At 46.2% G+C, this 14,128-nt stretch overlaps 1 protein-coding gene across 1 annotated transcript in view; it reads left to right on the top strand.

The window, feature by feature from the left end:
- SLC9C2 (solute carrier family 9 member C2 (putative)) overlaps positions 1-13,895 on the top strand; it is a 63,567-nt gene extending 49,672 nt beyond the window's left edge. The window contains exons 23-28 of the mRNA XM_074322251.2: positions 273-440; positions 1,492-1,623; positions 4,968-5,153; positions 6,660-6,744; positions 10,853-10,908; positions 12,560-13,895. Coding sequence (XP_074178352.2) covers positions 273-440; positions 1,492-1,623; positions 4,968-5,153; positions 6,660-6,744; positions 10,853-10,908; positions 12,560-12,595 — 663 coding nt within the window. The 3' untranslated portion in view covers positions 12,596-13,895. The remainder of the gene's footprint in view (positions 1-272; positions 441-1,491; positions 1,624-4,967; positions 5,154-6,659; positions 6,745-10,852; positions 10,909-12,559) is intronic.
- Positions 13,896-14,128: the final 233 nt, after the last annotated feature.

Here is a 14,128-nt window from a genome sequence, read left to right as displayed (position 1 = left end):
CTTTTGGTGGGATTTTTTTATAAGGAAAGTATAAGTAGAAAGCTGTAACTAGGGGCCATCTCTAAAGCTGAAGATTGGAAACGTTCCTTGCCTTGGAGAGTTGAAATGTGAGAGAAACCATGATTTTTGTGAAGCCTAATTTACACCTGAATGGATTCATAACGAGTCTTTTCTTTCCATCGTAATAATTGCAAGAAAGTGTGGAAACTCCTCTGGTTTAGTCAAGGGTTTTAATTGTGGATTTCTCTTTGCATACGTTTGTCCCTTTGCAGGTACATGGTTCATCTCCTACCTTTGGGATAGACAGCAACCTTAGGTCTGACAGAGAATCCGTTACCAAGTTTACAGACTACTATACTTGTGGGGACATAATTGGAGAGTTGAGCTGTCTTCTTAAACGAGAAAATGAATATACCGCCACCTGTGAAACCATTTTACAGGTAAGAAACTGGTTCCCTCTGTATTGTGGGTTATTAGTTAACGCTCCCTCAGTAAAGAAGGAATGCCAGCATGTTTTCTTCCTCTGGATTCCCTCTGGATTCTGATCTCTAATTTAGTCACCCTACCAGCCGAGAGGGCAGATTTTGTGTCTCACATCCTTGGTGCGGGATCAACAGCAAGATAGTTTTAACCTTAAAAGAGAGAATATCTAACTTTTGATGCTGTGAAGATTAGGAAAATACCTATGGACAGTGCCTGGCATGTATAGGCGCCCTGTAAATGGTCACCATTACAAGAGCAGTGTTTTTAAAGAATACTTGTTTTTAAACTCCCTTTCTTCTACTTTTCATTTGCTAAGTAAGAAGTTATCGGTTCAACGAGTAAGTGGCATGGTATTCCACCAGCTGTGGGGGATCCCAATAGAAATAAGCCACTGTTCCTGCTTACAAAGAATTCTCCAGCCTTTGGGACTTTTAGATGCAAGAGAGCAGGGACCAGTCGTAGTCGTGTGTGGAACAGAGGGGATGTCGCTTTATCAGTTTCATAGCATTTCGTTTCTGGAAGAGGACAGAAGGCATATGAATTCAGTCGCGAGGCTTGAGTTTAATTCACTGAAGTTCATTTAGTTTGAATTCTAAAAATGCAGTCTTCATTCAGGCAAGCAGTTTGCCTCTGGGAACAAATACTGTACATGAGCCCCACTTTACCTACTGTGTCAGTGAAAAGAGATAACTTTATGTGGCTTAGTTCCTACGTCCTGGGTTCATGAGCCGTATGCTGTATCATAGCTATTGACTGGTATGGATTTTCCTGGCCTCTTCGTAAGTCTATCGCTTTAATTGCACTGAAAATTGTATTATCTTACACATAGCGGACTACTTCTCCAACAATACAATGCTTTAAATGGCACAGTATCATAATTATATTAGACTTTATAGTCAGTTTTTCTAAGAGGTTTGATGAAAATTAAATCTACAGGCATCTTGTTTTCTGACAGCCTTGTAATTTAGTTCTGAATCAAGCTTGCTGCATGATACCTTGTGATTTCAGGCCTGCTTTATCTCCCTGGAGGATTTATATGAAGGCTTTGATGTCTTCTGGCCATCCCTGGAATATAAAATATGGCTAAAGCTTGCTCTCAGAACTGCCTACCAGTATTTCGAATCAGCTCTCGTTGATGAGGTAAGTTACATGATTCAACTATTAGTGAACTTTTATTTACTGTATTTTTTACAAAATGCACTTCATATTTTTGTGACAAAGATAGAAAGGAAAATTGTGCCCAATCTTCTAAAATGAGATTCTAGAATTTTACCACGTTCTTATCCTGACTTCCTACAGTTTGTCAATCCTCTTACTACAGCCAATTTTCCCAGACTACATGCAGTCATCTCTTAAAAATAAATAAAGGAGATTCAGAAACTATTAAATAGGTAGATCCCCAAGAACCAAGCATAGCATTGATTACAACGAGTTAATGAACACTCAGCTGGTGTTTATTGTATTCTACTCTGTCTACCCACATTGATATAAATCTCCTGCTTTTTCAAAATCTTTACTGAGTTAACTGAGTCTCTTCTATGAACTTTCTCTCCAGAAAGCAGTGATTCAAGTCCGTTCTTAGACTGTACAGTTTTCAATCCCATATTTGTATCCGATTTAATAATTATTTGAGCCCTTACTATGAGTCAGGAACTGGGGAAGTGACAGACCTGAGGTTCAACGATATTCACTGAATTAAGAAAATGGGTATAAATGTTGGATTTCAAAATTAGCATGTCTCAAGAGAATGAGAAGACAAGCCACAGACCGGGAGAGAATATTTGCAGGAGATACATCTGAGAAAGGACTGTTATCTAAAATTCACTAAGAAGTCTTAACACTCAAGAAGAAAACAAACAACCCAATTGAAAAATGGGCCTAAGATCTATCTTAACACATACCTCACTATAGAAGACATGCAAGTGGCAAATAAACATATGAAAAGATGCTCCACATATGTCATCAGGGAATTGCAAATTAAAATAACAGTGAGACACCACTGCACACCTATTATTATTAGAAAGGCCGAAAGTGAGACACTGACAACACCAAGTTCTGACAAGGCTATGGAGCCACAGGAACTCTCACTCATCGCTGGTGGGAATGCAGAATGAGACAGCCACTTTGGACAGCTTAGAGGTTTTTTACAAAACTAAACATAGTCTTGCCATTCAATCCAGCAGTCGTGCTCCTTGATATTTACCCAGAGGAGCTGAAAACTTATGTCCACACAAAATCTTGCACACGGCTGTTTATAGCAGCTTTCTTTGTAATTGCCCAAACTTGGAAGTAACTCAAATGCTCTTCAATAGGTGAATGGATAAATCAACTGTGGTCCATCCAGGCAATGTTATTCAGCACTAAAGAGAAATGAGCTAGCAAGCCATGGAAAGACATGGTGGATCCTTAAATGCATATCACAGAATGAAAGAAGCCAATCTGAAAAGGCTACTTACTGTATGATTCCAACTCTAGGACATTCTGGAAAAGGCAAAACTATGGTGACAGTAAAAAGATCAGTGGTCGCTAAGAGGTGGAGTGAGAAGGAATAAACAGGTGGAACACAGGATTTTTAGGACAGCGAAAATACTCAGTATGACACTACAGTGGTGGATACATGTCACGTACGTTTGCCCAAACCCAAGAGTGAGCCCTAGGGTAAACTATGGACGTTGGGTGATTATGGTGTGTCCATGCAGGTTCATTGATTGTAACCAATGTGCCCTCTGGTGGGGATGCTGCTAATGAGGACACCGTGTATGTGTGGGGACAGGAAGTAGAGGGGACATCTCTGAACTTTCCTTCCCATTTTGCTGTGAAGCTAACATTGCTTTCAAAAACATTGGATCTTAAAAAAAATCAAAAAACTTAGCATGTCATACTAAGGCAGTCATGTTTCTTTTACTATGTGGCAATTATAATTTTCAGAAAAATTCTAGCAGAAAGATGAAGAGGATTAGATTCTTCCCTTTCCTTTTGGCCTTGCCTGTTCGTGAGAAGCAGGACAAGTTCAGGGTCGAGGATGAAACTTCAGAGAGACTGAGGACCAGCGGGTGGCAACTGCTACTGTGTAGAGTGAGGCTCGATGCAATAATGAGGCGAATGTCCTTGCGTTTTCTTAAATTCACAAACAACACATATTCATTATGTAAATTAGAAAATACAGATACAAAACAGAAGAAAACAGTAATAACTTTCAACCCCCATTTTACTCTCCAGAGAATCTCTATTGAACACTGGTTTATTTCCTTCTAGTCCTTTTTCATTCAAGAACTAGCCAGTTAAGACATTTGAGATACCCACCCCACACACACACACTAATAAAATTATGCTGCACCCCCTCCTCCAAGCCATTGAACTCACAACTTACATGCGTTGAAAAACCGAAATAGCTTCTTTTTAGATTTTTCTGGTTGCAAAATTCTAGATGCTTGTTAACTTTCTTGTGTCTCTGGTGCCTCAGCTGTGCTGGTGCCCTCGGCAATTAAGTATTAGATTTGCTTGTCAAGGACCAATGTCCACGACCTGGGTCATGTGGCCGTGCACTTCCTGTGGGGGGAGATGTTCAGAAGGCGCTGAGGGCCCCTGTCAGGGCATTTTCCAGAAGATCCCTACACTGGATGGACTCTAAGCTCCTAGATTAGTTTGCTGGGGCTGCTGTAACAAAGTACTACAAACCGAGGGGCTTAAACAACAGAAATCCATTGTCTCAGGTCTCGAGGCTAGAAATCTGAAATTAATGTGTTGGCGGGGTTGGTTCCTCCAGAGGGCTGTGGGGGAGAATGGGGTCCAGCCCCCCGCCCTTGGCCTGTAGATGACTGTCTTCATCTTCCCACAGAGTGCTCCCCGAATGCATGTCTGTGTCTCAATTTCCCTTTTTCATAAGGACACCAGTCATGTTGGATGAGGTGCCCACCCTACTCCAGTGTGACCTCATCTGAAACAATTGTATTTTCACAACCCTATTTTCAAGGAAGGTCACATTCCGAGGGACTGGGGGTCAGAACTTTAGCATAGGAATTGTGGGGGGACACCATTCAGCCCGTAACTGTTCCCTTCCAGCTCTAAAGCCGGCATGATTCTAAGCCTCGAGGAAGTATGCCCCCGACTCAGGACCCCGCTGATGTTTTTGTTTGGCTCTTTGCTTTGTTTGTTCTCTTGTCTGTTGGGACAGTTGCTTACTGCTAGGTAAAAGCTATGCATCGTTGCGCCTGCGATGACTGATGTAGCACTCACGTCAGCTGACAGCCCAGGCTGGGCAGCCACATCCAGGGCCACCAAACACAGACAGCGTAACTGAGTGCAGAGCCTCGTCAGAGGCCATTTCGAACTCTCCATAAATTCTGTGTGTTGTTTTCAGGGCCCATTTATTTGCCATTTGACACCCTCAAAGAACTCCGCTAAATCAGTGAATTTGCTTTCCTCTTAATGCCATATGTCATTTTCTATGAATTAGACGGGGAAAAAATGTAATTTTATTGCAGGACTTAAAGTTTCAGAAGTGTGTAGCGCTCAATCTGGCCTACGTGGCGACTTTGTCAAGCTACAATGAAATGACTATCGATAACACAACCATGAAATTCGTTATTGTTGTGTACGGCAGTGTAATTGATACGAGGACAGAGGTGCCATATCTCGCACCTTGCATCTTACCTAAAACCTGTGAGCAGGTAAGGAGGATCATTTCTAAAGTCATTTGCGATTCATGGTGCCCCCAAAATGACTGACCACCCAACTGACCACCTCAAAGAGAAACAACCCGGAAAGACCCTGCATTTCTCACCTACCCTTAACAAAACCATCCATATGTACCCAGGGCTTCTGTGTACTGTTGTGCAGTTGTGGCCTGCACAAGGTATGACTGAGGGGCAGGTGGGGTCTGGAATTGGCCTGCTTCCTGCTTGCCAAGGGGTGGGGCTGTGCCTCCCCAGAGGAAGAATGGGGTGCGATTTTCCTAGTTCATACCAAGGTGATGACACCGTATGTTGTGTGGCGCTGAAGTGTACAAGTATGCACTGAATAATAATAAGAGTGGGGGCCACGTCACTTTCTTGCCACATTAGGGGCTCTGGGTACAACTTGAGAGGGGGCCTTGGGCCTCATCATTCCGTGTAAGGAAGGAGGAAGTGTGAACCCCTAGGAGGTAATGGGGGATGGGAAGAGCAGAGGCAAAGTCCCTAGGAGGGCAAGGTCCCTAGGAGGTCACCTGTCATTGGACCACAGGGGATGGGAGGGTGGAACCCAGGAGTGGGGGAGACCAAGAGGCCGTGAGAAGAGCTGACATCTCCTTAATCTAGTAGTAAGTTTCTCCTCTTTGGGAGAGGGAAAGCTCATTCATTTAATGAAAATGCCCGTCCTGGAGAAGTTGGTAAACCTCCTAAAAAGTGCATTTCCCCCTTTTTTGACATTCTAATTTTGTACTGCTCAACAATTCAGAGGCTGTGGAAATTTAAATGTTTTTGTTTGTTAATAGAAAATGAAAATCTCTTTAGCTTTAAAAGATGGGGTGGGGGGAGGCCGGGGATGACAGGAACAGCACCCACAGTTTAGTTTGTTGAGACACCAGGGTTTGGAGTCCGGTATATTTGGATTTAAAGCCTGACCCCTGGGCCCGTGAAGTGTGTGCTTGCAGGCAAGCTGCCTTCTGCCCCTCAGACTCCTCATTAGTATGATGAGGGTAATAGTAGCTGTCACCACATAAGGTTATTGTGAGGATTAAATGAGATGATGTGACGTATTTAGAAATGATAGTTACAGTTGCTTCTTGTATGCTACTTGCATTCTAGGAGGGCAGATTTTGTGGGTGAAAACTCTTGAGAAGACTGTCGTGTCACATGGGAAGGCTGGGCCCTGAATCCCAGGATGTCAGTATAGGAGTAAAAGTAATTCAGAGGGGATCCCGTTTCTAAACTGGGAATTTCTAGTCTACTTATACAAGTCAGGTGTAGAAAATATTCCTTTCCGGTGTCTATAGATATGCAAAGGAGATAATGTGCTGGTCCAAGACTTTTTGAAGCAACGTTGGAAAGGATTTGAAATGGGAAAGATAGAGCTTAGGTTGGAGGCCCATTTCTAGGTTTGGGCTTATTTCTTATATTCCTTTGGAAAGGTTAGAAAGCAGCCAGCTAAGAGATCAAAGAAGGCTCTTTTGACTACTTTGGATTTTTCTCCTGTAGGTTCAGGGAACTTCAGATTTAAGCAAGCTGCTGGTTGTCCAAGCTTCTGAGCCTGCCAAAAATAACAACCACCCCAGCGTCATAGGTAAGTGGGTAGCCCTGTAGTGGTAGGAAAACCACTGAGAAGGAATTCTGATACGTGTAAAATTCATTTAACTGTAAAATGATTTGAGGGTATTGTGTGGGTTTCTCATCAGTCCCCGTTGTTGGGCCCACCCTGACAACTACGTTGCTTCTGGGAGGTCAGAGACGTCCAGACCCTGAAATCAGGTGGCTCCTTCCTCTTATGTCCCTCCCTCACACCTTGCACTGATGGTGGCAGGGGGAGGGTGGTTGGTGGGTGGGTAGCTTCTATGCTGTACTCTGTCCCTGCCTGGGTAGGCTGGAGCCACATAGCACTGCTGGGGGCAGAGCGGAAATGGGGAGGGGACAGACCCACACAGGTGCCCCAGCTTGAAAACGATCATCCTCGATTTGCTTCTCTAATTAGCACCGTCCCCAGTGTTTACAATTTGTGTGACCTGCTAGCTTAGACATTATGCAATTCTTAATGCATTATTAATTTGGGGGCAGGGGAAGGTAGTGTACATGATTTCAAATTGTGTGCATCAAGTGACATTTTATTAGTAGTTTATAGCTCATTTCTCATCTGCATAATTCATATAAAATTTGACCACAAGCACTGGTTGGTGAGTGAGCCAAACAAGACTTCTGTCCTCATGGGGAGAAGAGACAGACATTCAATACCTGATTCCACTTCTCCCCGAGAAGTGAGTTCAAACTCAGACATTCATATGGCTCACTTTTCATGCCTTGTTCTGGGGTTACATGCAGTACCTCATTTTGGGGAGCTCCCTCTGCTCCTGGGGTCTCCTGTCCAAGCTGGCTAACACTGAGATGACCTTTCCTCCAGCGTTTGGTCTCTTCAGGTCTGTCACTCTGTTGCTTCCCCTGCACTCGTGGGATGCAGGAGTATATGGCAAGCTTCGGCGCGCCCTGAGGGCTGCCGACTCAGAGATCTTAAGGGAAATAAGGCACGGGTCTCAATTGTTCCTGGGCCTGTAGGCCTCTCTCCTTCCTCGACTGATTCCAGAGAGACCGAGGGAAACATGGCACTCTGTGTTCCCCAGTGAGTTTGGGACAGAAGTCCCAAGAGGTAGGCCCATGGTCTGGATCCAGCCGGCACACTGAATTTGGCCCACATATAGGTTTTCTTTTAAAAATTTTAAATTAGTTGCCAAGTATAAATATCCAGAAAGTTCACATTAAAAAAAAAAATCCAGATTTTGAGCTGTTCTTGAAAAAAATCAGAAAGTCGGCCAACCCTCGGTCCTCCTTCCTGTATGTGGCAATAATCAGACAGAGCTGAGTGTCAGCGGGCGACTCCAGGGGAAGCAGATGCTCTCCCATTTTCCATGCTGTTCCCTTGAACCGGCGACCTTGGTGTTATTAGCACTGCGCTCTAACCAACTGAGCTGACCAGACGCCCCTGTCCAGCCTACTATTTAATCATGTGTGTGGGGACAGAGCCAGCACCTTTCCACGTGAGGCCGAGAGCCTGGAAACTGCACTCCTGGCTCAGTCCCCACACTCCACCCCTACAGGCTCTCGCCTCACAATCTACGCGACAAGCATCTTCTGTGAGGGGCCCTGTGTGAGGAGCCTGGAGGTGACTGCAATATCCTGGACACAGCCAGGCTCTCTGGGCACAGCCTGGGTTTCTCAGGGCACCACCAGTCCTTCTGGGCACAGCCAGACTTCCTGGGCTTCTTAGGGTACCGCCAGTCTCCTTGGGCACAGCCAAGGTTTCTCAGGGCACCACCAGTACTTTTGGGCACAGCCAGACTTCCTGGGCTTCTTAGGGTACCACCAGTCTCCCGGGGCACAGCCAGGGCCTCTCAGGGCACTGCCACTCTCTCTGGGCTCAGCCAGACTTCCTGGACACAGCCAGGGTTCTCAGAGCACTGCCAGTCTCTCTGAGCCTCTCAGGGTATCATGCTGGAACAACAGCGGCTCACAGTCAAGGTGCTTACATATCTCAACAGCGGCTGGTCGAGACACAAAAGCAAACATCCGCCAGTTCCACTACATGATGGTATGTTCCCAAGCAAACAGTCAAACGGTCCATTAAATTAGGGATGGAAGGCAGTTCTCCATAGTCCACAGTCATTCTCCAGGGCTGTGCATTAGCACACAATGTGTGTCCTCTCCGCAGGGCGAGGGCTCCAAGTCCTCCCCAACCTGGAGGAGAGGGCCTCAGCAAGCACCTCCCAGCCCACAGGGCCGCAACGACCTTTGCTTTCTCCAGCCTGTGCTGGTTGGCGAACCGTCCACGTCTTCCCACCCCTCCACGGGGGTCCAGCTCTCCAGCAGCTGCTCCTCCTGGTCTTCCTGAGACTGAGTGTTCATACGCACAAACTGCTCCACCACTTTCCGGAGAGTTTTGGCCGACACCACACCCTGCTCGCTGCACCATGTCCTGCATTCTGGTGCGGGGAGCGGGAGCAGAGACCCCGCAGGCCGCCCTGCATGACACATGGCGCAGCGAGCAGGGTGTGGTGTCGGCCAAAACTCTCCGGAAAGTGGTGGAGCAGTTTGTGCGTATGAACACTCAGTCTCAGGAAGACCAGGAGGAGCAGCTGCTGGAGAGCTGGACCCCCGTGGAGGGGTGGGAAGACGTGGACGGTTCGCCAACCAGCACAGGCTGGAGAAAGCAAAGGTCGTTGCGGCCCTGTGGGCTGGGAGGTGCTTGCTGAGGCCCTCTCCTCCAGGTTGGGGAGGACTTGGAGCCCTCGCCCTGCGGAGAGGACACACATTGTGTGCTAATGCACAGCCCTGGAGAATGACTATGGACTATGGAGAACTGCCTTCCATCCCTAATTTAATGGACCGTTTGACTGTTTGCTTGGGAACATACCATCATGTAGTGGAACTGGCGGATGTTTGCTTTTGTGTCTCGACCAGCCGCTGTTGAGATATGTAAGCACCTTGACTGTGAGCCGCTGTTGTTCCAGCATGATACCCTGAGAGGCTCAGAGAGACTGGCAGTGCTCTGAGAACCCTGGCTGTGTCCAGGAAGTCTGGCTGAGCCCAGAGAGAGTGGCAGTGCCCTGAGAGGCCCTGGCTGTGCCCCGGGAGACTGGTGGTACCCTAAGAAGCCCAGGAAGTCTGGCTGTGCCCAGAAGTATGGGTGGTGCCGAGAAACCCTGGCTGTGCCCAAGGAGACTGGCAGTACCCTAAGAAGTCCAGGAAGTCTGGCTGTGCCCAGAAGGACTAGTGGTGCCCTGAGAAACCCTGGCTGTGCCCGGGGAGACTGGTGGTCCCCTAAGAAGCCCAGGAAGTCTGGCTGTGCCCAGAAGGACTGGTGGTGCCCTGAGAAACCCGGGCTGTGCCCAGAGAGCCTGGCTGTGTCCAGGATATTGCATTCACCTCCAGCCTCTTCGCACAGGGCCCCTCACAGAAGACGCTTGTCGCGTAGATTGTGAGGCGAGACTCTGCAGGGGTGGAGTGTGGGGGCAGAGCCAGGAGAGCAGTTTCCAGGCTCTCGGCCTCACGTGGAAAGGTGCTGGCTCAGGTAGTAAATGGCCATCGACTGTGATTGGATGACCATCAACTGTGGCTAGTTGGCCGTCAGCTGTAACCAGTGAGCCATTGGCCACTAATATAACTTCTATGGCTACGCTAGCAGGAAAATGGGGGTTAGCAAGAGGATGGTGGCTGAGCCTGCAAGCGGCTCAGTGAGGGTTGAGAATTGTGTGGCTCCTGCTTCCTGTGTCTCCAATCCAGCTGCCAGCGAGAATATAGTGGTGTGACTCCCCTATCTATGGCTCTATGGGTGTTCCTTTTTGGCCTCACCATGTCCTGCGTTCTTGTGAGGGAAGTGGGAGCAGAGACCCCCAAGGCCGCCCCGCATGACAAATGGCGCAGCCTGGAGGGTCTCCTGCAGGACAATGTGTGTGACCTGCCTGTTCTCATTTGAGTTTCGCAGCCCTTGTCTTGGACTTCTGGGAGCCTCTTAACAAACCTCCCTGAGGGAAGAAAGTAAAGAGCCCACTTGGAAGGGAAAGGAAGGCAAAGGGGAAACCTACAGGGAGAAAGCAAATTGCTGTTTCAAAAGATTTTTCTGCTACTTTTACTCTTACGCTCCTAACTTAGTTTCTTTCTGGTTGATGCATGTACTTGAATTGGCTCAGCCATAACTGATCCTCAGATGACCGACAGAGAATATAACCGGAAGAGCAAACTTGAGGTAATTAACTCGACCCCTTGATTACATTCTTCTTACTGTGAATACTAAACTACACAGCTGAAATAAATTATGAAGTCAAATAGCAAACTGTAGGTGGGGAAACAAATTCATTAATTTGGAAAAATTGGGGTAAAGCTCACCTGAATTCCTTAAGAATTAAAATTATAGACTATTTTTGAAAGGTGTCATTTTTTTGCCCCATTTTCCCCCTTTCTGGTTCCTACCTGCTTACCCCCTTCCCCTGATGTTTAGTTCAAAAGTAGGGATCTCTGGGATTAGGGATGGGAAGGGTCACACATCATGCATCCCAGATGGACATTAGGGTCTAAACACTGATGCTTCTCCGAACTTTGGCGTGTGCCTGCTCCACGGACGTGCGGGTGCTCTGCTGGGGGCATGTGGGGCCACGGGCCGGTCCTGGGCGTCTCCCCAGGGTACCAATTTGACTTGAACATCTTTTCAAGGGAGAAGTTACCTCATTTAACTGTTATTTAAAAGGTTTCATATTAAAACAAACGTTATGGACTCGGTTGACACATTTTCAATGAATTTTTAAGCTAAAACAAGAGGCCTCAAAATAGTTCCTTATGGAGTCACTTAGGTTTTGCCCCGACACCTCTTCCTACTTTCCTCAGTAATCAGGGCTAATTTAGAAAAGCCTGAGGCACGCTGGGAATCATGCCTGGAGTTGGGGAGGGAGAGGGCTAGTCACATGGGGCCAGGAGGAAGTAGAGGCACGCGTGGTGGGGAGGAAGGTAAGCCTGCAAGACTCCTTACTCAAGGGGGTCTCTGTTAGGGCCCCTCACAGCTCATTTGGTCCTGCGCCCACTGCTGAGTGGACAAAATGGCAGCTCTGACAGGGTCATAGGGTGCTGGGCAAATGCAGAAGTGGGCCAGGTACCAGGAATGGTGCCAAGAATGGGCTGCAGGGGCCTCCAGCCACTCCCCCAGCTGCCAAGTCACCCCGAATAAACATGCCCTCTAAACACATGGTCTGTGTCAGTGCAGCTTGCAGCCCTCCACATCCCCAAGCAGAGAGCCACCCTGAGGCCACCACCATTTATGATAGTCATGCTGGTTTGCAGTGTGTTTGTTGGGGATAGGGAAGTGGCTGACCAAACTTATGGTTAACATTCCCTTTAAACAAAGCCACTTCGTTCTTTTTAGGCAGCCTTCCTAGAGACATCCTCTCCTGTTTCTTGTAGAAACCCTATTTCATAAACAGAAAACCTAACTGGGAGTCAAAGTAATTGGGTTTCGTTCCTCATTTGTCACTGTTATTTTTCAGGCCCCGTTGTTTAATAAAAATTTTTCATCCCGTTTTGTAAAAAAGTTTCCAGTTACCCTGCAGTCAGTCACAAAATTAACTGGATTTCAACTCTCCTAACATTTCTCTTTTCCTTAAGAGAGAAACTACTTTAATTTAATTAATGTAGTATCTCTTTACAAGATGCCCTTTAATGGTGTAGACACCCACACGTATTTACTTGTAATGTATCACTCAAAGTCCTTAATATGTAAGATCTTTTGGAGGAAATGTTCCTGAAAATCAAATGGAAAATTTTCCTACATTTTTCTGGTTGTACTTAAATTCGTTTTTTTTTCTGAAATGCTCATAGTCTAATGTTTTACTTTTGACTTTCTTTTATAGCTGGAAACCGGATTCCATTCTAGAAAGGGACACTGATGGCACTAATATGATACATTAAATCAGGTTCAAGACCCAGCCGATACCACGGTTCAAGTGCTGAAGGGTTATCTGGCAAGGAGTTTACTTAGAATTTGCTGGGACAATTTGCTGCTGCATTTACTTTATAAGCAATTGATGGGGTGCTGCAAAAGGTCTAATTTTAAGTAGTTGCAGTATACTTGAGATGGTCAAAAAAATTCTTCAGGATAGGATATCCCAAAACTCATGGCCTACTAAATGAAACCCTACATCTAGCTGAAAGCAACTTATAACAGAGCACAAGTTAGTCACAGCATTCTACGGTACTGTCTGAAGCCTCGGATCGATAATTCTGATTTGTGATATTGCTATAAGAAGTGCCTCCCCAACATTTTCCAGAGTGAAGTTATTCCCTACTTTCCCCAATTTAGTAAATGTTGAAAAGTGGAACTGTGTTCCCATAGTCTTAGTTACTGAAAGCTAAGTTGAGGAGAAATTAACAATTTTGCATTGCATAGTACTGTTTGATACCACTTTTCCTTTTATTTTTGAGTGAAATAAAGTCAAATTTTATGGTCTGTTTATTTAGAATCCATTGTTCAACAAGACTTTGAAAGAATACAAGGTTCGCTAAGGAAAACCGTAATAGAAGTAAGAATAGATGGAAACACAAGAGAAAAAGTCAAGCCTAACTATTTATTAAGAACCTTCTGGATACCTAGCACAGTAGGGCAGTATTTCTCAGCGTGGCCTGGGCACACTTGTGTGTCTGCAAGTATTGGGTGTGGCCAACGTTACAGAAACCCGGCCCCCATGACATGATCACATAGGACTTCATTTATCTGATGTAACCAGGTGTCCGGAAATAGGACTGGTGCAACAGGCTGAGGAAGTGATCACAGACCCAGACTCCTTGTAGCCTCTTCCTCCTTGGCTGGTAACTTTGATTCGGAGGACAACTCCAGGCCTGCTGCCCTTTGCTTTTCAGTAGGGTAAGGACCTTTCCCTTTACCAGGCTTTGCCTTTTAGTCAGGCTGCGACCCCACCCTCAGCCAGCGTTGTCACAGCTATCATCTTAAGATGCCTTTGGCCCACCTTGCCAGCCTTGATCCATTCTGTTTCATAAAGCGGGGCATGGATATTGGGTGCAGTGTCTGCTGGCATCACCTGGGTTGTTGCAGATGAGGAGCTCAGTGGCCACCTGCAGTCAGTCTCTGGAAGTGGGCCCCGGGCTCTGCCTTTGGATTTGCTCCTCATGTGATTTAATGCATATCGAAGCTTGAGATCACTTGTAGAGAATAAAGAAGCAGAGAACAGATGTCTGCCCTACACTTCGGTGGGACATTACCTTACCTTATATTTTTGAAACAGCTGGAAGGCAATACTTCACTCCATGCTGCTGCATGTTTGTTAGATGCTGCATGTTTGTTAGGATGCCTTTGGCCTCAGGTGCCAGAAAACCCAATTCAGAAAGGCACTAAGGAAATTGACCACTCACATCCCCAGTTTTTTATTATTTCTCAGTTTAGTTACGTAGAACACAGCTTCCTG

This window comes from Rhinolophus sinicus, chromosome 11 (assembly GCF_057876585.1).
Source record: "Rhinolophus sinicus isolate RSI-liver-muscle chromosome 11, RSI-T2T, whole genome shotgun sequence".
In the NCBI taxonomy this organism is placed as follows: Eukaryota; Metazoa; Chordata; class Mammalia; order Chiroptera; family Rhinolophidae; genus Rhinolophus; species Rhinolophus sinicus.
This window is presented reverse-complemented; position numbering and strand designations above follow the sequence as displayed.